Below are 27,687 nucleotides of genomic sequence, written 5' to 3'. Positions count from 1 at the left end.
CTGCCCCAGGTCCCCAGCCCCCCCCCCCCTCTGACGGGCCTCGGCGCGTCGGAAACGCACACCCCTCTCACTGACAGCGCGTTGCCCCCCCCCCCCTCATCGCAGAACAAATTGGACGGCGCGTCTCCCCTGGGAGGGGAATTGCTCATTCCGACGGCAGTTCCCCAGGAAGAACAATAAGAGCAGCGCTGGAGAGCAGGCAAGCGGACTGATGACACACGGCGAGGGGGACGCCGCCACTGACACCGCTATGTTACCGCGTGACTAACATCGATGGCGGGTTCGCCAGCTCCCAACATGAATTCTGCTGACTACACTTCCCAGAATAACCTTGGCTTTCCCTGCGCGGCCGAATCACCCACGTTTATCATGCTAACTCAGTTTGTTTTTATCTGCCAAAAAATAGGGCAATTAACCTATAACCTAGGTCACGGCAGAATAAACACAAAAAATAATTGTCCGGATTCAGTCAATATTTGTCGATAAATGACACGCATTTTCATTTGTGTTATTTTTTCGTCGCAAACGCAGTTCGGTAATTTCATTCTGGCAATGTGGCTGAACTCATCAGACTGTTTATGAAGGAAAAACAGCGGACAAATCTGCATTGAATCCAGGCCAAGCTCAAGAGGAAATGAAGTCGACAGGCAAACGGCCTCATATTGTCGCATCGCTGGCAAAATATTTAATAAACCGGTGTGTAATAACGCCTTCGGACGGACGCTTAAATTAAAGAGGCGGCCGCGGTGAGCGCGGGCATCCATCACGCGCCGCGCGCGGGGCCTGCGCGCCTCTCCGGGGTTTGATAAGCCCCGCCTCGTTCCCGTACACTGGGTTCAGACCGGGCTCGGAGATACAGCCTAATCTCCGCGGTGGAGCGCATCGGACAGACCGCTCCGCACGGGGGCTGCTTCGTGCGCCCGGGCTCGTCGTAGAACAGCCTCGTCGAAACAACCGTGATGAAACGACGCACCGCCACCTGGGGCCGAGAGCTTAATGACGTCCCGATTCCCAAGACGGGAAGTGACCCGCCCTCGCCAAAACTTGCGTCCCCTGTCCCCTGATGTTTCGCCCACTAGCCAGCCCTCCAATGGGAACGTCTTCGCTGAGATCCGTCCGTCAATACTGGCCCCGCTTCGTTCATCCGTCATCTTATTCTCCTGGCTTCTGCCTGCCTGGTGGTGTGTCTAAATGTGTGTGTCTGTAGAGATGGTATCACTGATCGGTCTCCTGTTTCTCTTTCTTTCTCTCTCCTTCTCTCGCCATCGCAGTCATCATTTCTCTTGCTTGCTCTCGCTCCCCCCCTCCCCACCTCCACTCCTCCTCCACCCACTCCACCCCCCCATTGTGTTCACAGTAGCTTTGTGCCACAATAGGCGAAACATCGCTCATTCCACGAGACTTCTCTTCCTACATAACAATCCAAACATCACTTAATTGTGTTCTAATTGTGATTCTTTCATCCACCTACACCAGCCCCCGCAGAACACACACACACACAGTCACATACGCATGTACATACATGCACAATTAAAAAAAGAAATCAAATGCAAACTAAATCTGGACCAAAATAAAATTGGTAGACCAGGGGCGTTCTGCCTTTTCAACTGGAAGGCATTTTGAAAAGGGTAAATTTATGGTTTTATACAATACGTCAATGCGTCTTCCAAGCGATGCACCTGGAAGAGCAGAGAGATGTCTGGATAACTCGTATATTTTCATAGGCTACGTATAGCCTGTCCACAGGTGTAAAATTCCACCAATGGTCTAACGTATAGCATTCGCAGACGACTCATTCACACCTGAGAGCACTGCCTACTTATTGCTTTTCACAGAAATTCACAATTTACTCTTTCTGCGTGTAACTCAGATTTATGATGCATGATTCATCGCTCCCATGTGTTTGAAAAGTAGGTCCCATGCGTGCAGTTCAAGCTCATTCCATCAGGGCCATGAATCTCATATTGACAACAAAAGCCATGGCTGCTCACAATGGCCTTTTTCATTTCCTATCATTGATTGACAGTGACGTATGTCCTAAAGGGCTTCCCAGGAATTCTCAGAAAGTGTAAACACCTGTAAGTAATCAATGTGGGAGATAGTTTGTACAGTTCATGCTGTTTATCTATTACTGTAAAACAGGTCAACTAGGTAACCTATCCCTTGATTTTTCAAGAAAATGCATGTCAAAAGTGGAAAATATTATAAAATTAATAGAAATCTTTATTGTCAACTAAAGATATAAACATCTTGTGACATGATAACATAGTCAAACATAGATCAATAAACAAGGCATACGGTAAATAGAACATTGAGAACATAAAACATGTTCCCGATTATCTCAATACCCTGCTCTATGTATGATCATTTATATTTTAATATACATTTTTGTTTTAATTTGTTTTTATATTACTTAAACCCCTTGTTGGCAAAAACACCTTGGCCATCTTGGGAGGCTACACGTTTCTGAGAAATATATACCCAGGTCGGGATGTCACTCTCTGTTTCAAACTAGAGAGAGAGCAAACAAACTCACATACATTCATAAGTGATAGCAAGGCACCGACTTTGAAAGCCTGTGAAGCACTTTTAAGAAAATTAATAAATAATATGTGAAAAAGATTGGCCTTAGTTAAGAGCCATTTTGCTGTTCTGAGTCCTTGACTCCTAGTAATCTCCAATAAAAACGTAACGTCCCCGCAAGAAAAGTTCTCTCCATGTGATATTTATATTTGGCCTTCAGTTTCCTTTTTCACAACCTGCCTTTGGTTGCAGCAACTTAACCATCACAAAAAACACATATTTTCTCCAGAGACACTGCATAAAGAACTGTTTACTTTGTGAATTGGACAAGTCATTTAATTACAAAAGTCCATCAGTCAATTCAACCCCCAAAAATGTAGCATTATACTGGGGAGCATACAAAGTAAGAAATAATTAAATACACTCACAGCACTCAGGATCTTATCATGAAATAGTAAAATAGCTACTGTATTAGATAACTAGGCAATTACAATTCCATATGACCTTTGACAAATAAGACAGAATGCAAGCAGTGAAGCCTCATTAGTAAAAGAAAACACAAAGACTCAAAAAGAAAAGAAAGCCAGGGTCTTTGTTTTAAGCCTGACATGTACTGGCTGTCTAACTGGGCCATACACTTCCTTTTGATCTATGATCCTGTCTTTATGCAATGAGAAATGTTTTCCTTTTTAATACTCAGCGATCCAAGGGACGTCCTAAACATAGGGAGCTTATAGTGCTCACGCATTCCAATGTCATATGGGAGGGTCCAGGAGTTCTCTGTTGCCACGGATACTCTACAGGCCAAGAGGAAGGCCTCGCACTTCCCTGCCAAAGCTGTTGGCCCTCAGCCCGGTGCAGCCAATTGATGATGGAGTCAAAAGTGCATCCCAGAGTGTCAAGTTCAAAGCTTGGGGTGGCAGTGAGCTAGGTTTGAAAATAACCCTCCAAGAGGTCTGGCAGGTTGTTCCACCCATCCCCCCCCCCCCCCTCCCCCAAATACAAACACATACGCACACACACACACACACACACACACACCATTAACTACACTGTGATTTTATTCTGTTATGTTCTGTGTTCATGTTCTTTTCCAGGGCAATATTAATCTAAGTTCAATTAACCTTTGTCCTTAACCATGCCAGTGTTGATTATTTTCTTCGCATATGCAATTTGGTGAGATTGCCCTGCGCCCAAATTTGCTGACCAATCTGCATCTATGAAGAAAACAACTAACATTAGCATTTAATACTGAGTCAAGGTTAAGGACAAATGTTGATTGAATCCAGGCCATCGTGCCCTTATTATTGTTACTGTTAATTAGTCAGATTGAGATTCTTTTTAATTAATTCTGCAACAAACCATTTTTCCTCTCTATTGCAATAAAGTTTTCTAATAGCACTGCTCTACTGTGAGAACATTTATATTACATGCAGGGCTGTGGTGGCCAAATTAAAAGACATCATTCTCTCTCTGTTTTCTTTTTTTTTTTTTTTGTTTGTCCCCAAGCACAGTTAGATTTGGGGTTACAAACTAGGGTTGCTAGTTAATTCTACAGTGCATCAACTGCCAATTCATAAGTCAAATTAATTAATTTGCCAAATGTCCACATGTGACCTCAATCCCTGAAGCATAAATGCATTTTCTGAGGATGCTATTGCCATTCTTCACAGGACTGGCGGGTTGTTGTTTATATAGGTTAGGTAGTGCTGAATGTATCCACAATCTGAATCCTCATTTTGCAAGCACCTGGGCAGTAAGACTTGCTTGCTTGCTTAACTGAAATGTACATGTATGTCAGAGTGGATACGCTGCCATGACAGAATGTTCTCCCGCAGCTGACAGTATTGTGAAGCGTGTTTGTAACAAAATAAAGCAGTGAGTGGATGAAACAACGTGGGGTTCTGAAGAACGGTTTCTTCTTAACCTGGCCTGTTAAGCACGATAAAGTCAAGACACTCTCTCACGAGTTCCGCCAATATCATCTTCAGCCCACTCACCGTGAGGTCAATGGCCACCCGCGGAGGGAAATTAGACCAGGATTCTTGCTCATTCCTCCTAATCACAATAGAAGTCCAATCTCCATTGTATTGCACCACCTCTGCTGCTGATTGGATCATTTATGTCACATGATAGGGCAAAAAGATTCTGCTGTAAATCACTCATTCTTTTTTTTTCTATCCCTCAAGAAAAAAATGTCACGCGGGATATAATAATGAATTGATTAAGCAATATTTCATTTTCATGTCCAGTGATACAAATCTCGGGTGTCTATCCAGTCTGTCTAATCACAGTGCTTCGTGTCTTGAGGTTTGAGTAATTATAATAGAAAACCGTTCATTGTCTTCCCTTCCACACATCATTTTTTATTGGCTGAAGCAGCTTTCCAAACTGTCACTTTGTCACATAAAATTATAGACAAGGGGCTACTCGGCTGTGTTGAATATAAGCCAGAGTATCCATGTGTAAGCCTGAAGGTGAATGTGTTTAAAGAATAATACCCAAAGGATGGCGTAACCCCACACTCTATATACGGAATAACACTGTAGATATGCCATCCACGTAATAGCATTTCTAGTGTGGCTCTTGGAAAATACTAGGACTGGCTGTGCACATTTCTAATGCTTGTTATAGAGGGTGAAAGTCTACAATCTTCTCATTAAACATATGTTGCGCAGTGCACTCACAACCCGACAGCGATGTAGCAAGCTGATAACAATGAACCACTCCGCTTTCTAAAGAAAAATAAATAAATAAATAAAAACAGGACGGATTTATTCCAAACAGCTTTCTGCCACTGAAAGCATCCATCAACCTATTATTTACCCAATACCTTGACTGTCAGTCTGGCTGGTAATATCTGACACTTAAATAATCTAAAGAGGTAGGAAGTGTGTTCTCTTTCTAATTGGAACTCAAAGTGACGAGATTCATAAGCTGCTTATAACAGCTGCTAAGATGAGATAGCAACAGGGGTAGTATATAACAAAGTGAGCTCCATAATGTTTGGGACAAAGCCTTTTTTGTTTTTCTTGATTTGAATCTGTACTACATTATTTTCCATTTCTTATCAACTAATTTACATGCGGTTAAAATGCAGATACTATTAAATTGTATTTTTATGCATTCTGTTTTCATCTTTTCAAAATTACAGCACTTTTTTTAACATAGCCCCCCATTTCGGGGCACCATAATGTTTTGGACAAATGGCTTAATGGTGTTTCTGATTAGTCAGGAGTGTTCAATTGCTTCCTCAGGGCAGGTATAAGAAAGCTTTCAGTATCTATGTTTGATTGTATGCTTTCTTTTCGGCATTTGTCAACCTGAGGACCACAGTGAAAAGTGTCAGTGAAAGTCAAGGAAGCCATTGTGATCCCGAGTAATGAGGACCAGGAGGAGACCAAGATTTGCTTGTGTCAGAGTGATGACAGGAGCAAAGTGTGGAGGCCAAAGGAATTGCCAAAGATACAACACATCCCTTGTCATCTGTGAAGCATTATGGGGGGTGTTATGGTTTGGGCATATATGGCTGCCACCGGTACAGGCTCACTTAACTTCATTGATGATGTAACTGCGGATAGTAGCAGCTGAATTAATTCTGAAGTGTACAGAAACGTATCTGCTCTAGTTCAAGCAATCACCTCAAAACTTATTGGACAGGGCTTCATCCTACAGCAAGACAATGTTTTTCAAAGTGAAAAATTGGTAAATTCTTGACTGGCCAAGTCATTCATGTGATCTGAATCCAATTAAACATGAATTTCATATAGTGAAGAGAATACTTAAGGCAACTAGCCCCTGAAACAAGCACGCACTGATGGTTGCAGTGTAGGCCTGGCAGAGCATCACCAGAGAAGATGCTCAGCAAATGATGATGTCAAGCAGTCATTGTGTGCAAAGGATATGCGAAAATACTAAGTATGACTACTTTAATTTGCATAACATTAGTAGGTCCCAAACATCATGGTGCCCTGAAATTGGAGTGGGCTTTGTATAAGAAGTGCAACCATGGTGAAACCAAAAGTGTGTAAAAAAATACCCTTAAATAAAAGCTGAGAATGTGCACGTTAACCACAATTGTTTGATTACAAATCTAAAATTGTGGGGTACGGAGCCAAATCAAGAAAATGTGTCTTTGTCCCAAATATTATTGTCACTGTATTTGTGTATGTCAGTGTGTGTGTGTGTGTGTGTGTGCATGTGTGTGTGTGTGCAAGAATTTCCTAAGGTGAGAAAAAGCATCCTAAGTTTTGTATTTCAATGGCCTAAAAATATAAGAAGAAGCAGAGCTTCCCTCTTCAGAACAAAGATGGAGGATCTGCAGTACTGTGAGGCCAGTGCACTGTGCGTAAAAGCAAGCTGCCAGTCCAGTACACATGCCTTTGTTAGTCTTGCAAAGACGTGCTATATTGCTCTCTCGCCATTGTAAACCATTCGCACAGAAGCTCTGAAGCAAACCAAAAAACAAAAAGCCATCACATCTGGTGGAAGAACAGAGTTTCTCAAACTGGGTCAGAGTGCTTTGGTGGGATAAGTGTGAGTGGAGCTGTCTGGAGGGAAGACGGAAAGGGAGCAGGGAAAGTACAGCTGGGGGGGGGGGGTTTGGGTCTCGCGGGAGCAGAAGCGTGCTTTGGCGGAGCTTGCCGCACAGTAATGGTACGAACCCACCCCCCCACCCCCCAAAGCTCCTCCCACTTCCTGCCATTGCCTTCCCCTCTGCCCACTGTCTCCAATGCCCGCCGCACGTCATTTCAGCACCTCACGTTTGTGGGGGCGTAGTTTTAGGCCCTGCCCGACAGTAAACTGATCTAGTCTCGATAAAGCACCTTTTCACCTCGGTCCGTACGGTTCTCTCTCTCGCCTTCCCGTGTGCCGAGGAGGGAGGGGCTTAACTTCAAACCCCTCCCACCCCGCTCCGCCTCCTAAGGTGCCGGAAGACAGGGACCTTGAGGAGGTCTCGGGCACGTGCGCGCGCGCCAAAGTGCAGACAACAAATCACTGGCTCCCCCCCCCCCCCCTTGCCCTCCGCACCATGCATGAATTATGCAGACGCCTCTGTCAGCCGTAAAGCCTTCTGTGGCATAATCGTCCATAATGAACTTAAAGCGGCGACGGCGCTTAGAGAAGGCGAAGCCGCTTCCACGGCAACGCCGCCGTTTACCGTCCGCCGTGCCGTCCCGTTGCAAATGGAAAACGCGCTATACGCAGGACGGTAATTGATTATGAGCGGTAGATATTCGTAATGGCCGGGCGTACGGACCGGCGGTAAATGAAATTGCGACTCCGTAGAGCGGTTGCCACCCCGAGATTAAATGAGAGGTCGTGTTTTTCAAGATGAAAATGGCTTGTTTCTTGTCACTCTGGCTTATTGGAAATAAAGGCTTGGTCGGGAACACTGTGTCCTTAACCTTGACTAACAATTCAGTGCAGGTGTTTTATTTTCAGAGGGACTCAGGAGAAGCTGCATTTGTGAGGAAAGAAAGTGATTAGTTAGCTATCACCAAACTCCAACTTTGAAACTGTCTATTTGAAAATAAATAAATAAAGAAATAAATAAATAAATAACACTTGAATTGTCTGTAGTAAAAGTCTAAATTAAGGATGAATGCTGATTGAATCCAGGCCAAAGTCCTCTAATCTCAGTGCTTACTGGAACATAGTGAGGGTAGGAAGAAAAAAAACATGACACTGTGCAATTTGCTTGGCTCCAGCTGTTCAGCTGTTGCGTTTGAGAATAAGCATCCAGGCATAAGGGCATTCAAGAGAGTTCACCATCAATCACTTAGCATTCAACTTGGCCCTGTGCCTCATAAAGATGGGGTCCCATATCTCCAGATCATTGTGGCTGTGTCTAAGATCACATACATGAAATTAGAATGTTCTTATGCCGATGTAAGAATCACTACTGGTAAAGCAATGGAATTGTAGAAGAATAACTTGGAATTTTGAAAAACCGTCTCCTTAAGGAGTTGAGATTGATGATTGCCATTCAAAGTGCAATGTTTGGGCAAGAATGCGCTAAAAGAATCAAACAAAATAGTCGGAGCTACAATGTTTCAGATCAAAAAATTGAAAACCATGCTGCAATCAGGCAGAAGCCTGAAATCATTTTATAGATAACAAAATCAGTTTAAAGTTAATTCCATTTCACAAGATATGTGAGTGAAAGTGATTTCTTTGTGCCATTGTTTTGAAGCATGGAGACCTCTTCCTCACCTCCAGGTGCAGTCAGCGGACTAACAGTTCCCATGCTCACCGTCACATTACCTCCTCGGCCCTCGGCCACGCCCCCGAGGTTTACGGCAGCGACCGCAACGATTTCAGGCGGGATCTTCATCCGTCTCCGGCCCGGGAGGGCGTCGCCAGACAGGGCAGGATGAAGATATCGACTTTCTGAAAGTTGGAGCGGCTGGGAGTCTGTTTTGTTTCACGGTGGGGAGAGCCGCGATGACAGCGCGCCTATTAAGGTGTGACATGTCACAGCGCAAAAAGGACTTTGAAAGAAGACAACGGTGTCACCGGGTGGACTCTTCACACCTGATGTATTTATCAATCACGCCGGCCGGAGTTATTACAGAGCCATAAAGAAAAGCCGGGAAAAGCTTTGTCACTTGGCTGCCGTTTCACTTCAAATGGGCTTTTTCTTTTATCTAAAAGGTTTGCACCATCTCCGCGCAGTGAATAGAATTCGAATGCATTATTCACGAGACGCCATGCGAGAAAGAGATCTGGACAAAAGCAAAGGCGACTTCTTTGGCCCTGTAAGGGCCATAGTAATAACACCTCCTGGCATTTGTTCGTTCTTTTCTGAGTAACCGTTTAAAAAAATACAACTATTTCTTCCCATTTCCGTATTTTGAAATAATAGCCATACGATTTCAGTGTTTTGGTGGAAAAGAATGTTTTTTTTCCCCTTTTTATTCCCTTTGCATACCCTTTAAAAGTTGTTTAACGTCGCGTTCTGTTCATCATTAACAGCGTCGACACCAAACGCACCTTGCATACAGCAGTATCCAAGGCAACAGATCTGCGCGGCGCACCGAATCACCGCGCTCCTCTCTCCGAGCAGGCACGGCCCCTCCGCGCGGAACCGGCCGACGCCATAAATCATCTTTTAAAGATCCGCTGATTTCATCTCGGGCCTGCTCTGCGTTCATCTGCGACATAACAGAATCTCCGCTGGGCGACGCGGCGCGTTTACACGTCCATCCATTCTGCCGGCGCTGACAGAAAGGGAACGACCGAGGCGTCTCGGGGCGCGCCTCAGTTTGCCCGTCGTCCAAACTTCGTCCCGGACCGTTTCTGAAAGTGAGCCCTTTCGTCTGATCGCGCGGAAGGCGCGGCTCGCCGCTCTAAAGGCGATGCCTTCCCGATGCCCGGCGACCTCGCCGCACTCGGCTTTACGTTGCATGGCAACGCGTGCGGAGCGACGAGGGGAGCCGAGCGATCTGCGGAGGAGTCGCAAAGAGAAGAAAGCCACTTCCTTTTCCCGGGCAAATCGAATCTCTGGCATCCAGCGTTCCCCCCCCCCCCCGCCCCCGTCCCCTTCCCTTCCCCTGGGAGACGGGAGAAAAATCGCTCCTCCGAGAACGAGCCAATCTCGTTTCCCCGTTCTCGACGAGACCGCAGAATCTTTGCCCGCCGTGTTTTGACAGGGGTAATTGCATTTGGGTTACGCCAGGGCTATGAGACGGCGCTGAGAGCGCGGGGGCGCTCGGTGAGCTACGCTAGGACTGTGGCCGTGGCCCCCGCAGCGCTGAACTCAAACCTGTTGCGTTGCTGTGAACTTGCGGGCCTGCGTGCGGCACAACAAAGCAGCACCGTTTCTATGGTTTCATGTGTGGTTCTCCCTGCCCATCAGTGCATGCATGGAAGCATGGACAGGTAGTTGATTTGTATACAGCATCTTTGTAAGGGCAGCTATACGGTATCTTTGTAAGGGCACCTATGCTGTATCTTTGTAAGGGCACCTATACAGTATCTTTTTATGGTCACCTATGCAGTATCTTTTTACAGGTCTTTATGCCATCGAGTAAAACTCTCATTAAATTACATCCATCCACAAATTTGTAACAGCAGTTGCAGCAGCAAGCATGAAAGTTTGATCATGGGAGAAATCTCTTTCAGAAATTCTGTTTGACAGAACGACTGCAAGTGGTGTGAACAGTAAGGGGTGCCAAAAGTATTTGATGAACAGCTCATGCATACCCACATGACGACTTTCAGCAGTAAAAAAAATGTGATATATTACATCGTATAATGTTCGGCATTAACTCTGACTCTGATAGTGTACCTTTGTTCCTTCTTGTCCTCATATAAACCCTGGGTTAGATTAATGTTGTGCATTTGACTACATATCATTTCAATAACATCTCGTTCAGATTGCAGTTATCATACACTGAATTATACATATATTCTTTGTAGCCAGTAATGTTAACATTCTCCAAAAGACACACGTTAGTTGTACTTTCCTGAATTGAAATAGCACGCTGCAGCAATGGAACCAGTCTCACAAAAAAAAACTAGTGGGCATTCTGAGAAAAAAAGGTTGAGTTGAACGAAAATATTCAAACAGTTCTCATCACTTCCATAAATGCGCTGTGTACAATATGTCCCTAAAGAGGGCTAAACACAGAGATCATTCATTAATGCAGCAATAACTGTCCTCGAGTTACAGCAGAACCGTCGGATATCATCCGAAATAGCCAAACCCGTGCATCAGCCTTGCATAAAAATTTAAATATCAAATTAAAATGCAATCCATCACCGGGAACACTCTCCCAAGAAAAGCTGACTCAAAAGTTGTCTCCGTAAGTGTTCTCCGAGCCGATGTAAAACCAAGGGGAAATTTGATTTTCCGTTTATGATGGGTATTAAGTGAGGCTTCTGTAAATAAAGTTTATGGGAGGATGAGTTTTACACCCGAGTTGTATATCTTAATGAAGTCGTGTGTCATCAATCTGTCGGCAGAGGAAAGCTTTCTGTTTTAAGTTCCCCCCCCCCCCCCCCGGAGCCAAGGTCATTTCATGGTTTCAGCTTAAAGCCTCCTGTTCCGCCAAAGAGGCAGGGCTCATTGGGAGACGGGCTTTTATTGGCAGGTGTTTTATCCAATGGATTTCCGCCTTTTCATTCCAACCCTTTCTCATGCATTGCTTGGAGAATATGAGGGCCCGTCACTCTGAGACAGTCGGTGCAGTCGGGTCTATTTCATCTCTCCGATCTGATATTTGAATGCCATTGCCACGCACGTCAAAATGATATTGAATTCATATCACTGTATCTGAGACACTGTATCTGAGACTGCTTCCAACGGGTGGAGGTGAGGTGGAGGCCGAGAGGTACAGAATGCAGAGAAGTGCTAGCTAGATCCAATGAGAGATAGCCAAGGTCAAGACGGTGTCTGTTTTGAAAAAGTAATCTAATTAAAAGCATCCCCAAAGGGGGGTCTGACTGGGGGGTTTTATTGGGCTGCGGAGTGGGTCATTAAGCATTAATGATGTTTCCAAAATGCGATTAGGCCACCGAGAGAGACCCCGCTTTTAGTTCTCCTTCAGCTCCTTCCAGTTGGGCTTCAGAGCCCATTACTCCCGGCTTTTACGACGCCTTGCACGCGCTCTTTTACTGCCTCGAAATGGGTGGGCAAATATTTGTGGCCCGTGATCTGCTGACTGGCTGCTTCTGCTTTAACTATGAGGAGAAAGCCGGCGTAATTTCACGGAAGTAGAGGGTGAAATGATTATTATTGTTTCGTCGGAGCAACGGAAATCGCTCCGCAGAGGGGGATCAACCGCTACTTCTCGCCTGGGGGCTGAGGAGTCCCTCCCCGCTCCTTCGCCGCGTTCCTTATTTGTTTCAGCGCGTTTAAAGGAGGCCGTCCCCATCCGGGCGGACGTTCGCGGGGCGTGCCGGCTGGCTTCCGACGCGCCGCGTTCCGCTTCGTGCGGCGTTCCGCTTCGCGGGAAACGAGCCGCGCGAGGGCTCGTCTGGCTGTCAGGTGAAGCCGGTGAAGACCGAACGCCGCCTGGCTTCCTTCAGAAGCGGGAGAAAGACGCGCCCTGTCAGCGCGTTAGCCGGGGCCCGTATGAAGACGCGTCCGTGTCATCTCGCGTATCGCACCTGACAGGTCCCGCGGCAAACGACTGCAAACTGCCGCTACGGAGACAGGGCCCTCAGTTTCCGACGAGGAGGGAGACGGTAATAAAGAACGCCGGACCACGGCGCTCTAAAATTAATGTTCACAGGAGCGTAAATATTCATGGGAGGGAGAGAGAAGGAGAAAGTCGGGGATAAAAAAGTGCTAGGCGCAGAGGGTGCTCTCTTAATGTCAGGTGCCAGCTGCTTGTGATCGGGGGGGGTAGGACTCTAAGGGGGGGGGGGAGGGGGGGCTGTCTTCAGAGGGTGGGACTACAGGAGAAGAATATGGCCACCTGCCACTAGCTGTCAATCACCAGCTAGTGTAAATCAGCTTTGCTGCAGTCTATTGCTTTGGAACCTGGGGTGCTGACTGAGGAGTATTTTGTCATCCAAAAAATTAAATCAAGGAAATTCTTTTGAAGACGCTCTTTAAATAAGTGCTTTGTGCTTTGAGCTTTGTGAATTGATTCTCTCTTTTTTGCTCCTAAAGGTAGACCTGCCAGGAATATTTCATTGCTTTGAATCAGAAGATAAGATTCAGTCAGCTTCATTTGTGGAAAAAGTCCGAGCTGTGTGTGTGCGTGTATGAGTGTCTGTGTGTATGTGTGTGCGAGTCTGTGTGTCTGTGTGAGTGCATGCATATATACCAGGCATTCAGCCTCAATGCACAGTGAGAGTGACACACATATCATATGTGGTTGTTAGTAAATACAATTGCACTGTAGTTTTACGTACAGTACAGTATTAAACTATATTCACTTATTTCAACAAACTGAATACCTGGCTGCTTTTCTTTAGGAACTAAAATCCTTAGGGGGACCAGAATTAGAAAAAAAGATCTACTGTGTGGCATATATAAATGGTAGAAGCTTTTATTAAAAGAAATAGTGCTATTGACAAATGAAGTCTTGCCATTCGGCTGTCAGGGATCTCAGCAAAGATGTTTCTTTCTCTCTGTTGAGCTCTGCACAGGTGTTCCCTCCTGAGGGAACTTCCGCCTCTGCGCTCCTTCCTTTGACTTATAGGGTTCATGAATCATTTACAGGATCTGCATGCTGGTATAAATAAAACACAGCCATCTCTATCCCAGGTGTAGGATCGCATGGCCATGACTTGAGAAATGAACATTTACAAGGCAAACGGAACGACAAATCTGCGCTAAGCAAGTTCGGCTAAGCAGCCAGGATCAGCCACGCAACCACGCCTGGCGAGATTGTCGCACGTCTCTGGCTTTTTTACGCTTTTCCGGGAAATTTCGGAGTGGGCTGCTGAAGTGCTCGCTGGTACAGATGAGAGCCCTGCGTTCCGGTATCCAATCAGGACTGCGCCAGTGTCGACTACGGACAGCAGCCCCACAAGATGGCACACAATTGGCTCTCGCGTCACCCAGGGATGCTTGGCGTGAAGCTTGGTGTGAAGGGTCTTCCTCCAAGCTCCACCAAACATAGGTGTGATATGAAATGGTGGCCTCTCATACTTTGGTGAAGAGCGGAGGTTGTTCTGCGTCCTCCTAACTCAACAACAGTAGCAAGATTGCTACTGTTGCACTCTTGCAGCAAGATTAGAAATTACAAATTGGGAAAATTAAGTAGGAGGAAAAGCATAAAAAATGGCCCGGCTGGTTTTAGCCTTTTTTCATCTTTCTTCACAGACTCAGTTTCGTTGAACTTTGCTTATTTTACTTTGCTCTAAGCTGCACCTCACTGGTGCATTCCTGTGTGTGTGCCACACTGGATTAGGGCGTCTGCCAAAATAAATTAAAGCAAAGAAGCTAAAATGGGCCCTAACGGAGCAGAGCCTTAAAGTCAACTGCGCGCATAAACGGCGGGCAGTAAAGATTGGCGAGTCAATTAACAATCGAATCGAAGCTCCGCGTCTCCAAGTACGCCGATGATCAGAGACCCGGGTGCGGTTGAGGGCGGCAGCCAATCGCAGCGCGTCGCCACGTCGTCCTTCTCGTCGCAGCGTGAGAACCGAGCGCCCTTACGTGTAAAGCGCGTCCTTCAGCTGAAGCAGCCCACGCGGCTGACGCTTACCTCGATTCTCCCGCGAACGCCTCGACGACGCGAGCAGGGAGCGCGCTCGACCTACCCGCGCCTCCCCCCTCCCATTACAGAAATGCGTTGGGGGAAGGGGGGGGGGGCGGGGGACCGGCACGTCCGCCGGGAGGGAGCGGGCCGAGCGGCATTTATGAATAAACATGCCCGCCTGGCGCATTCCCAGCGGCTTCCAGACACAACAAAGTTGTAGCCGGGCGTCGGCGCTCGGCCGGGAGCCCCGGGGGGGGCGGCGAGGCCCGGCGGTGTCTCGGAGGCGCCCCCGCCGGGCGGCGTCTCACCTCGCCCGCCGGTCCGTTCCCCGGCCCGCTGTTGCCGATTAGCAACAAGGCCGGTGATGGATGACGAGGGGGGCCAGCCCCGCCCGGCCGTTTTCCCGCCTTCCTCTCCGTGCCGGAGCTGGTTTTTTTTTTTTTGGGTCTGTCGGGCCTGAGTGGCTCCAGCAGGCTCCTCGGCGGACGGCGGTTCCACATGACCGCGGGCGAAGCAGCTGTCGGGCTCATGAAGCACGTCTCTCTCTCTCTCTCTCGCTCTCTCGCTCTCTTCCTCTGTCTCTCTCTGTCTCCCTCTCTCTCTTTCACTCTGCCGCGCGCTCTGTCTCTCTCTCTCTCTCTCTCACTCTGTCTCTCTCTCTCTCTCTTCCTCTCTGTCTCCCACTCTCTTTTTTTTACTCTCTCTCTAGGTCTCTCTCTGTCTTCTCTCTCTTTCACTCTTTCTCTCGCACTCTGACTCTCTCACCCTGTCTATCTCCTTCTCTCTCTTTCACTCTCTCTGTCTCTCTCTTGCTCTCTCTCTCTGGGTCCCCTTTTCACTCTCTCTCCCTCTCTCTCAGTCAAATTTTAAAAAGCTTTATTGGCATGAAATACACTTGTAAATATTGCCAAATTATGCATACAGAAATACACTAAAACATAAATGTAAATTAATCAGAATAATAGCAACACAGTATCTCTCTATATTTTATTCATTCATCTCTCTCTGTCTCACTCTCTGTGTTTTTCCCTCAGTTTTAATAGGATCCACAGCGACTGGCTCCCCTGTTTTTTTTGTTTTTTTTCATCAGGCAGTGCACAGGGATCAGCCTCCCTGTGTCCGGTTTCTTCCACCACGAGGAGACTCAGAGCCGGCAGTATCAGCTCTGAATCCCTCCACTGCACGAAATTACACTGAGCGCTGAGTCTCCCCCAAGACAAACAAACCATACTGTGTGTGTTAGGCACCCAGGATCCCCCTGGCTCAACACCGACCAGCCAAACTGCACCGAAGTTACAAGACAAGATTATTTTCATCTCTCTTAACTTGACAGCTCTGAACTGAAATGCTATCGGAATTTGCGATCCAAATTCCAACTCTTCCCTGGCACTTGTCAATCCCCCGATCTTATATTAATGCTCGGCTGGGATACTGTGAACAACAAGAAGCACAGAGTCTGCACTGTTACAAACTATTAATCCCTCATGGGTGGTCATATCATCGCACTGACTGACAGAGGATGATTTATGAACATGAGATGATGTATAGGAGCTCAGATGAGATAAACATTGAACTTTATTATTTCAAAGCTGGAATATTCTACAGAAATAGACAGTGATGCTGTTTTCTCATTTTTATAAATAAAACAAATTACAAGACAAATGAAGCCACTCCACCAGTAGTGATATTTAATTGTTGCGCATATATTTTTAAATTCTATGCTACAGCTTCACTTTGGACCAGAAAAGCAGTTCTTAGTAAGTCAGTTTAACACAGGTATAGCATGATCACATGCCTACATTCTTACATTGCATTCACTCCATTAGAGTCCAAGTTGAATGCGGTTAAAATATTTTGTATTGCTTTACTAGCTGTATCTCTGACAAATCTAACACCACATCCCCTAATTTACTTCCTAATAATTCTACATTTTCTATGGCATCTAAATGTATGCTGTAAGATTATGACTGTTGCTATCAGTTGTGAGCACGGTGACTGTCTCTTGCCTATACCTGTATTTATTCACTTAACGATAAATAGTGCTGGATAAGAGCAATGACTAAATGCTAAAATGTTAATTTAATATGGATGACACATTTTTCATATTCACATGAAATGAATGAAATGAGGATAGCATAATCTTCGCATTCACAAATTCTAACTAAAGGAAAGAGGAAATGCACAAAGCATACTACTGCCAATTAACACACCATCAAGAGTAATTGCATGCATGTGGCTACAGTAAATATCGGCGGTCTGTAATGAATAACCATCATTTCACCACACTCATGAGAAATGGTAGAGGGAGAAAACCGCCAAATTGAGTAACGGCGTCATAGCCTTCAACCGGACTGGATAAAACGCCAGGCCTACTTCATGCAAGCGGCACATGAGCAGGATCGTGAATTTGAATATGATTGTGGACAAAAATCGCATTTCAAAATATGCTTTTGAAAAGAATGTGCAATTGAAATGGTGCACCAAGTAGCCTGAGGCTCCCATGATCCCAAAAGCAGTGTGACACCACAGACCTCCGCAACCTTTTTACTGTAACAAGCTGTCTGGTTTTCAACTGGAACTCAACCCTCAGAAAATTCCAGACCCAGACTCAACAGGCAACAGACACCTTTAGAAAGCTCCAGCCTTCAGCTCACATGTTACTGTGATGACCATTTGTCAATTGGTCCCTAATTCAGCCCAAAGCTACTAATGACAAACATCAGCCATCTTGGAGCCTATTAACTGAGTTCTGCTCTTAAGTGGCACTGAATTAATCGATTTGGAGGAGAAATTGGCAAATGAACAGTTTACAAGGTGGCAGTCAATGAACACATTAAAGTCCCAGAGCGTGTTCCCGCTAATTCACAGTTATTCTCATGACAATAAAACATAAATCACGTCTTATTAATTTCCGAAAGGGGTCAGAAGGGCCACGAATTTGCGAACGAAACCTCGGGTTTTCGAACCGACGAAAGCAAAATGGCCGCTCGAGCGATTCCACGGAGACTCGGACGCGTTCAGGGACGGACGGGGCGCGCGAGGTGCTCACCTTGTGTAATCTTTATGGACTTTTTACACACGTCCTAGCGGGGCCGAGCGCTCGAGTGTCTGATCGGATATCAGATAAAACTCGGCTGCTCCTGCGTGTTCAGCAGGCTGCCTCTGCTCCAGGAGATGAAAGCCCAGATTAGGTTACCACACTCTGCGATAAAAGCTCGACCCACTTCATCACAAGGGCCTGCCATTTAGACCTATTAAATACTGCAGTTCTGCAAAGGAGGCGCTGCTCGCCACGGCTGTGAAGCCGAGTCCCGCCGCCTCCAGCTTGCCTAACGGTGACAGCATAAAGAGGTGTATTAATAATCTTCCCTATCTGTGCTTCTTGGGGTTAGCAACGTAGCGCAGGTACTCTCATATCTTCAGGAGGTATTTACGGAGGGGTGGGGGCGGGCGTTAAAGTCTCATGAACCTGCGAGACTTTAACCCTTTCAGGCATAAGATCACAAACATGTGATTAGAATGTTCTCAACTGAACATTCTAATGCAAAAGAGATCAACTGCTAATGTGCTGTACCAGAAAATGCCTGTAAAAAAAGAATCTGTCAATCTGATAGATTGACAATCGGAGTAGAACACTGTGTAGTGTTTACATACAGTGAACAGGTCACAGTGCTACCACCTAAACCTTCAGGATATGCGTTCATGCCCAAGGCGTGGACACTGATGCTGTAGCACTGAGTGAGGCACTTCATCTCTGTAGGCCCCATTAAGGTCCTCCCCAGGTGTATAATTGGTTGTTTCTGATGCAGATGCTGTAGGCATGGTCACTCACAAACCGACACAAGCTGCTTGGACTTGTTTTCCAGGAAAGACCCCTGTGTATAGCACAGTGATGAGTGCTGATGATGGGTTTAATCTGGACTTCTTTGTTGACTACTGTTGCTAAGCGCCGTGGGGGGCGGTGGCATAGTTCAACTTGATCTCACCCAAGGAGGAAGGGTTTCCATCTGCATGGAAAGAGACCTCATCACTCACTAACAATTTATCAGCTGGTTACCTGCTCAATTGGTTAAGAGCATCTACCTATTTATCTGGTAACCTGTAGTCTACCTGCAGTGGTTACCACAGTCTACCTGCTCATCTGGTTACCAGCGGTCTACCTGCTCAACTGGTTACCAGCAGTCTACCTGCTGACTGGTTACCAGCAGTCTACCTGCTCACTGGTTACCTGCAGTCTACCTGCTCACAGGTTACAGTACCTGCAGTCTACCTGCTAAAATGGTTACTTACAGTCTACCTATTATGTCAGCCCAGGAATGATTTGCCAAAATTCAGATTTATATTGTCTTTTTTACATTTTAGATTCATCTTTGTCATCTGTGATGAGAAAGTGCAGAAGAAGAAAAAGCATGAAGACACCCCAAGACCTATCTTAGCTGACAGGTGTATGGATTGACTGCATATTAAGTCGTCCTGGATCAGAAGCACGAGGTTAAACATCCCACACTCCTTCCATTCATATCCCCATTTGGCAAGTCTTCCGCAGTGAAAAATCGTTATGCCGCAACGACAAACCGTCAACGATAGCGGTAGCCGACATTTCGATTCTGATCTATTCTTTTCCGCGCAGGCCAAGAATAAATGCTCGGGTGAAAAGTGCACGATGCCCATTCATCTGAGGCATAGGCATCACTTAATGCTCCCATATTTTCAGATTTACATCCCTAATCAAGCGCTGGCCAGGAGTTAGCCTCCGGGCCAGAATTAAGATTTGGCCGAAAATGGAAACGTTCTTAACATCACAAGGAAAGAAAAGAAAGGCTTTTTTTTCGGTCCACGGAAGGAGAAAGCGCCGTTTTTATGTGGCGCGGCTGACGTCTGCCCGAGCGAAAGCGAGTGAATAGTCTCCAGCTCCTCGCGGTATTTCATTTTAAGCCTATTAAAAATACTTTTCCGAGCCTCTTCGTGTACGATTTCATTTCCGACGCTTCATTTGCAACGTACCGCAATATAGATTATTAATGCTCATTGTTTTAATCGCCCAGCCGGCTCTGTCATCGCTGACGCCGCTTTTATGTGCCTCGGCTTGTTTAAGTCGGAGTAACACGATCATCAAAGTTCAAGGGAAATCTTAACGCCTCTCTCGCGCGCAGCGGCAAGACCTTGCATACTGAACCGTATTTCTCAACTTCAAATCAGCATGCTACCACAGCTTCCCCCCCGAAGCTGACTCATATCCTTTGAGGTGTTTAAGTAATGAGTCTTATGCTTTGATTAATCATAGGGCTATGAATCCTCCACCCTACGCTCTATCAATGTCCTGTTTTTAAAAAATAAAAAAAATTTAAAGTGTAAGTTTCCTTTGCTTTGATATCTTCTCCGTGAGTGCATTGCTAGCTCTGAGTCTAAAGTGCTTCAGGTTGTGTCTACGTCAAGAGGACGGGAAAGGTCTTTTCAACTCTTCGAATACGTCTTTGTGATCAGAAAAAGACAGATTCCATACCAGCGAGTCCAATCTGGTTCATCCGGCTGTTTGGTAAACACCAAATCACAGGCCTTCCACCAAATTTTTAATTAAATTTTATACATTGATGTTTTGCCTTTTTTTCACCCCAAGAATGATTTCCTGTTAATTATGATAATTGCTGAACTCATCAAACAAAAGTTTACATTTTAATGTGTTTAGTTGGGTCATAGACATAAAAACTCATTAAAATCTAAACATCAGTGGAATGCTAGGCATAGTCTCCTACTATATTGCCAGGTAATTGGAAGCTAAATTGTTTAAACATCATACTTTTTTCACTCTTTTTCATGCGATGTTAATGTTATGTTACAACATCTTCATTCTCTGAAGACATATGGCATAATGGTTGAGCACATAGTCACAAAGAAGAAAATAAAAACGCTGTTTTTCTATCTACCTATTGAAAAAATGTTTTTAGTTTTACAGCTACAAGAAAGATACAGTCAGAGATGTACACCTTTGAATACGAAGTAGCTTTCCAAACTGAGCATACAGTAGTGCGTATCGCATATGGGCTATGCAAACTGTCAAACAAGGAGCTGCCCACATCTTCTTCCTATTTTTCAGCCAAGTGCAGAAATAACCAAAATTATACAAGATTCAAGATGTCTTGTCCAGTGCCGGAAATCAAAGACAATCATTATATTTGATCACTGAGGGAATCATTGAGACTCTTTTTTTGTCATCATATTAGGTCTATCAAAGCTGTTAGAAACATATTTCCAGCTCTGTTACTCTCTTTCTTTTTTGTGCGTATATGCGGGGGAGGGGAGGGGGAGGGGGGAGGGGAGGAGGGGGGCCTTTCTTTTGATGCTATCTGGCACTGTTCACGCAGTTGTGCTGTCGACGCGCAGAAAAAAACGACGTCTTCCCGCAAATGAGTTTTTCTCCCGTCATAATGTCTGACAGAAAGAGTTAGGCAGGTGCCTTCCCCTGCTCCCTGATGAGTCCAATCCGAAGGAACTCGGTGCGGCGCATCCTGAGTTATGCGCCGGCGTCACATCGATCTCGCCGGAAAGACACACATTGACAGAACGGCGCTCAGATCAAGGCTGCGCAGAAAAATGCGGTAGTAAATTTGCTCCGTGTGCGGGAAGCGTTGCATTTCACCACCCGCTACTTAAGTAATTTGGCAGACGCCCACGCAACAGACGAGTGCTGTGCAACGTCCACATTCTCTGCCATATTTAAAATATTTTCTGGTCTAGTAACACTGGGTAATGTGCGTTCAGTAGCGTCACCCTGTTAAGCACATTTTGTGAACACCTGCCTAGGTCTCACAGTGTTTCTACCCTTTAGCCTACTTACAGCTAAAGGGTTTTATCTGGCAGGGATCTCCATCCTACATCATGCAAGAGCAGCTCTTCTGCTTGATTTGGTGCCGGCAGTCTGCCTGTGCTGGTGCAGGCCGGCTGAGCGGCGAGCTCGGCTTGTGGGCGGCGGGAAGGACGGAAGCGCTGGTTTGCAGCAAACGCTTCAGCGGACAGGCGTGTAACTGTGCTCTACACGCTTCGCCAGACACGCATGTAACTGGGCTCCACATGCTTCGCCAGACACGCATGTAACTGGGCTCCACATGCTTCGCTAGACACGCATGTAACTGCATGGCACATGCTTCAGTGGACAGGCGTGCAACTGCGCTCCACATGCTTCGCCAGACACGAGTGCAACTGCGCTCCACATGCTTCACCAGACACGCGTGCAACTGCGCTCCACATGCTTCACCAGACACGCGTGTAACTGTGCTCCACATGCTTTGGCGGACACGCGTGTAACTGTGCTCCACACGCTACTGCATCCTCCTTAACTGACTGAGGATGCATCAGTGACAAGACGAGTCCAAGGGTGTGATTTATGGGGTGGGTAGGGGGGTTACGACCCCCCAATATTAAAAAGCAGGCCAAATAACCACCCCCTCCTCCAATAAAATAGCATGAGCAAGCAGCCAGAGAAAAATTATTTTATTTTAATAAAGATAGGAATTCCATGTGATACAACAAAACTGAATAAATCCAAACTGGGGTAAAATCAATTCTAAAAATTTAATTGTATTTGTGGGTGTAGGTTCTGGCTCTGGGCAATGTAAAACAACAGAGTTTAAAAGTCTGCATGAGCAAGCAGTCAGAAGTTAATACAGAAAAGCCTTCCATGGTTTTACAAGACTTATTTCTGTCAAATATTGCACATGTCGTCTATCTGTTCTACTCCCACAATGTTGTGACACTCAGGATGACCTGCTACAAGAGGATTATCGCTGGCCACTGGACGGCTTTGCATGTTTGGCATTAAGAATCATTTTTGGGCAAACAGACTAACTGCCGATTATAAGCGTGGTGAGCCACTGTTACCTCTGAGTAATGTAATCTCTGCATGTGTGGCGGCCTCGGTATAAACATTGTGGGAGAGCACCGGCAACATTGAGGAGCGGCTAAATTTGGAGCTGCTACACTCTCTTTAACCCTTTGAAGAGTCGGTTTTTTTGGAATGTTTTTTTTTTTCTTCAAAATTGTGAGTCAGTGTTCTAGAACTCAATTGCTGTCAGTTACCAGAAGTGGTATGCATTAGCAGTTAAGAACATTTCATTCACGTATTTGTGATCTTGGACCTCAAAGGGTTAAGGAGGGAACAATATTAGTCATTTGACAGGTGTTCTTATCCTGGACAGGATTTCAAAACCAAACATAGGCACGGAAATGTATGTTCAGAATTTATCAACAATGAGTTAAGACAAACAGTTGCAATAAAAGCATATGACTAATTGCGCATATGTATACATTTGGGTCCAGTTTCCCAGATATGGATTAAGCCTAGTCCTAGGCTAAAAAAAAATTCTGTGAAGATCTCCATTGAAAAAAAAAATGAGTCTAAGACTTGGTTTAATCCATATCTGGGAAACCAGCTTTTTGTATTTAAACAATCACATGGAAATGTTTTCCTTGTCGTGTTTGCAGTGTAAACATGTCTAGCATAGAATCATAAGATCAACTATTAGACCGACAATGGAGATTTCACCATACTAGAAGTTAGAGTTTTCAACAGCATTTCACTTGTAAAATTAATGTTTGTTTGTTGCTATGCAGCTTTTATACATGATGGGTCTTTTCATGGACTTTCATAAGCTCGCCCAAAAGACTTACATTTCATTTTTTCTCCTCGCTTTCCCCAACAGATGATTAGGTTACTTAGGAAGGGCAGAGAACTTATGCGTGCACCAGCTTAGTTCATCTAGAGCCATACTAAAGCTTAAGGCCGAGAAGGGCTGTGAAGTAATTAAAGTGTACCCTTTCACAGGGTTTTTAAACCATGTCCTGTTTCATTTGATTCTGAAGTATATACTTAAGCTGATTATCTTATTTGAGATGGAACTTCAATGTAAACTCTTCTTTAAATTAAAAAAAAAAGAAAACAGACTGTTGCTCTGAGATGAAAGGGTAAATAATGAGAGTTAGATATGGCCAATGCCCTCAATGTGCAAATGCCTCGGTTTTTTTTTTTGTTTTTTTTCATTTCAGTTTGTTCTCCTGATCTAAGCAAGAGCTATGAAACTGGATAAGGTTGGTTGTTAAAATGGTAATTTGTCTTCTCTTATCTTGTTGCATTGTTTTGTATAACTGATTAAGATTACAGTGATTAACCTATCACCCAGAGTAAAAATGCTCCGGTTGAGCACTATACGCACGGCATTCGATAGATCTGAGTCGGGATATGGATGAAAGAGGAAGCCATCAGTCTCCTCAGCCAAGGAGAAACGCACATTAAAATCTTCAATGTTAATTAAACTCTGGCAGAGTCCATCGAGTCCAACTGGGATCACGCTTATTCTGTTACAGTAAAATGTTCTCTATCAGAGTTGATTCAACTCTGGAACTGTTTACTGTGTAGAACATAAAGGACATGAAGTTACGTGGCATGAGAGCCAAAATCAGGGATGCCAAGATAATGTATGCGATAATGTTGCATAATGGCAGGTAAATGTATAGCATTTAAAGTTTATATTAAATTTCCCAAAGTCCTTTTTAATCACTGTTGAGTGTGTAATTTTGGTGCGGCCTTGTTGTTGTGATGACCTAGCGAAATTCACGTCCATAGAAATGGACAAAAATAGTACTCTTTTCTATTATGTGTTGACCTGAACCTTCTGTTTACCATTAGTACAATGGTAGATTTATCTGAAGTCTATTCTCTGAGGTCTGGAGACAAAATTACCTTGGAAAAAAATTGCGAAAAATGCTGAAACAATGCCTTCTACAGATCACGCCAAATACCCCTAAATTGAGGTCTCATTAATCTATTTCAGGCTGTTACCAAAATGCAGTGGCTGGAATTCAGCACACATCCCAAAACAACCCCTTCACAGGGCAATAGAAGCCAGGGACAAAATAAGGGGCCATCACATGCTCCACCAACTGTGTCTCATCCATTTAACCTTTTTTTTTTGGGGCAAAATAAGTCGATGGGGAACTGCTTCCCAGCTACAGTAATGCACTGAGTGAAACACCCTCTTACATACAGATCTCTTGCAAAGCCCAACATGCATGGACAATAGCATGCCAGGGAAATGCACTGTGGACAAACATGAAGCCACAACAAAGTGCAGGGACGTCAGCAATGTGATTCTGACCATCAAAGCAATCAATAAGTCAATTGAATATGCAAAATCATCCATACAAGCTTCATAGAAAAACTTCTTCGAAAAACTGACAATATAAGTGGTTTGGTTAGATATGACAACAAAAACACTCAAATGTGAGTAGTAGTTACTGTTTACTTGACAATGACTATGGAACATAATAATTGCATATTGAATCATTTCAATAATCACTTCTTTATTGATATTTCTTTCAGTTTGCATTTTCAATCATTTTTGGTGGTGTTATTCTTTCTCATATGGGGAGATTCAGCACATATTAAACTATCATCTCATGCCAATAAGTGTTTTGCTTTTTTGCTCGCATCTGGTCCAAACAAAACACAATTATCTGGCCATTCACTGGCTTGTAACTACTGTTCAATCAGAGAGGTCATGAACTGAAAAAAATAGTGTCGATAAGCATGTGCTCCGTCGCCCTTCACAAATAAGGGTAATTTGTCATTAAGACATCCTGAAATAAATAAATAAATAAATAAAACAATGTTATATGGTTGCCTTGGAGATGTATAACAGTGCAATAGGTCACGTACCATCAATTCCAAAAATAACAATAACCAAATCATGATAGGAACCACATTAGTAAACAAAACAAAAAAATGCACCATTATCACCATCGTGATCAGCATAACTGGTTTCCTATCCCTGTTTCCTGTAATAATCTTTTCTGAATTACATTTGGTTTAAATATTAGTCTAGGCAAGAGAGGCGACTGAAGAACCAGGATGAGCTTGTCTGCTGTCATAGTGCCCTCGCGCACAGAAATAGCTTTTTCCTCAGCGCTTCACGTGCCTGCCTGACACCTATGATCTAAAGCTCGCACCACGCGCCATCCGTCAGCCCTGCCACAAGATGCTTCGGTACACCTGTGCGCGTTTCTGTCTTGATCAGAGATATAGCGCTGGCTTGCTGATATAATCTTAGAATAGATCCCATTCCTCAAGATGAACCACATCCAGTCCGTACATGTAAATGCTGTTAAAGAAGAGTCACGCAGTATGTCGACTGTCACTGACATTACACTTTATTTTTCCCCTGGAATTTTGCTTTACCTTTGTTGCTGTGTTTGCTAACGCTTTGCATGGACTTGTCTGTCGTGCTGATAAGGACAGCTGCAATGGTTGCATTGAGTATGAACAATAACAGCAGACCATAATGAATGTGCACTGAAGTCTGTCGCAAATGACACCTTCTCAAAATCTCTGAATCGATTAAAAATTAGTATATATGTCATAACATGGTTCAAAAGTAGACCATAGAAAATGACTGCTATGTTTCGGTATGGGGACAACTTGGATGCATTTTCAGAATCTGAAATCAAGAACTTACGCTGAACCGGGGGACAACGAGTGGGCTATAAGCACACTGTGCCTATGCGAGTGTTCGCCACAGAAGGCTGTAAATACACGTGTAGGCTACAACAATAGACTGTAGCCAATGCATACAGATAGTCCTGTAACTTAATTATTTTCAAAACAGCGAAATTACAAATAATTTCCAGTATCTGTATACGGATATTTTCTCATCAGCCGGAAGAAAAAGTAGCCTACAACACATTGAACAGATTATTTGCAGTCGGAAATTTTCGCAAACAATTACCTTACGACGGAATATTATATTATTTGTATTTTACATTATGGGAGAGTTGACAGGCGTATTGCAAAACCAAATGATTTATGCGTTAAATCTAAAGCCAAAATCTTTTGACAGGAAAATCAAGCTACTAGCCTGCAAGTAATATAATCAGTGAAGGGCTCGTTACGAAAGTGTTGGATTCATGCGTACAAACCATTGAGAAATGCCTTACATTGAGATTACTAGCAGAAGACAATCGGACTTTTTGGTTTACAAAATCAAAGCGCCTAAGTACTTCAGCACTACCACAAAGGACAGCTCCATTGCATCAAGAACAGATAGGAATCTTTCTCAGCACGTTAATGACTCACCTCCGAGGGAGTAGAGATAGGTGTAAACAATCAACAGGAGCGGCAAGCGGACCCGTTCCATGCCCGTACCGTCCGGTCTCCACATCGTGATAAACTAGACGTTTACCTCCGAAAAAAGCACGGACGCGATTTTATATCACTATGCTAGTCCACATTTTCAGTTATTGCAAAGGACCAGCTGTTCGCGCATGACGTAATTTAGATGGCTATTCCGAGAACGCTCCTCCTTGCATTGCTGTGATTTGACGATTTGTACACTTAAACGCTATTCATTGGTGGCTTTCGCTATCCATCATTAAGTGATGCAGAGGTAAATACCTCCGATCTTGGGGGGAAGGTTTTCTGTGAGTGAGAAAGACCCCAAGCTCACTGTGATATTAAAAGTACAACAAAAAAGTATTAAAACCACATCCTAGATAATAGTGTTAGCCATAATTACGTAGTGGAAATTGCGAGAGTATGTCCAGCCATCCCCTAGCACCTAGAAGCACAGAAGCATAGGAAAATTCCGGCCGATTAGACGGATGTATTACGGCACAGAATTACTGCTCTCTTTCTATCTGACTCAATATATTTGAGATTGTTCACTCGTTAATAGCTAAGGAGGCTCAGACCCTACTATTTCCATGTGACGTTTTTATGTTTGCAGCCTATGTCTGTCGTCTGCAATTGATTGCTATATATGCGCCGCTACTGGCGCCCTTGCAATCCTCAAAAATAAAGCACCGTTGATTTTTCAGAACAAGCATTCAGATGTACTTGCAGAAGGAACTGATACCAAGGTGCTTCCGAGAGGGATGTTTCTATCGCCTGGTATTTGTTGATCTATATCCACAAAAGTCTGTTCTCAAAAGGCTAAACACATATGTAAATATGTTC

At 44.6% G+C, this 27,687-nt stretch overlaps 1 protein-coding gene across 1 annotated transcript in view; it reads right to left on the bottom strand.

Moving 5' to 3' along the window:
- The window catches only part of tmem8b (transmembrane protein 8B), a 114,654-nt gene extending 87,630 nt beyond the window's left edge, over nt 1-27,024 (bottom strand). The window contains exon 1 of the mRNA XM_064296588.1: nt 26,809-27,024. Within this exon, the coding sequence (XP_064152658.1) occupies nt 26,809-26,893 (85 nt within the window). The 5' untranslated portion in view covers nt 26,894-27,024. The remainder of the gene's footprint in view (nt 1-26,808) is intronic.
- Nucleotides 27,025-27,687: the final 663 nt, after the last annotated feature.

This window comes from Anguilla rostrata, chromosome 10 (genome assembly GCF_018555375.3).
Source record: "Anguilla rostrata isolate EN2019 chromosome 10, ASM1855537v3, whole genome shotgun sequence".
NCBI classification, from domain to species: Eukaryota; Metazoa; Chordata; class Actinopteri; order Anguilliformes; family Anguillidae; genus Anguilla; species Anguilla rostrata.
This window is presented reverse-complemented; position numbering and strand designations above follow the sequence as displayed.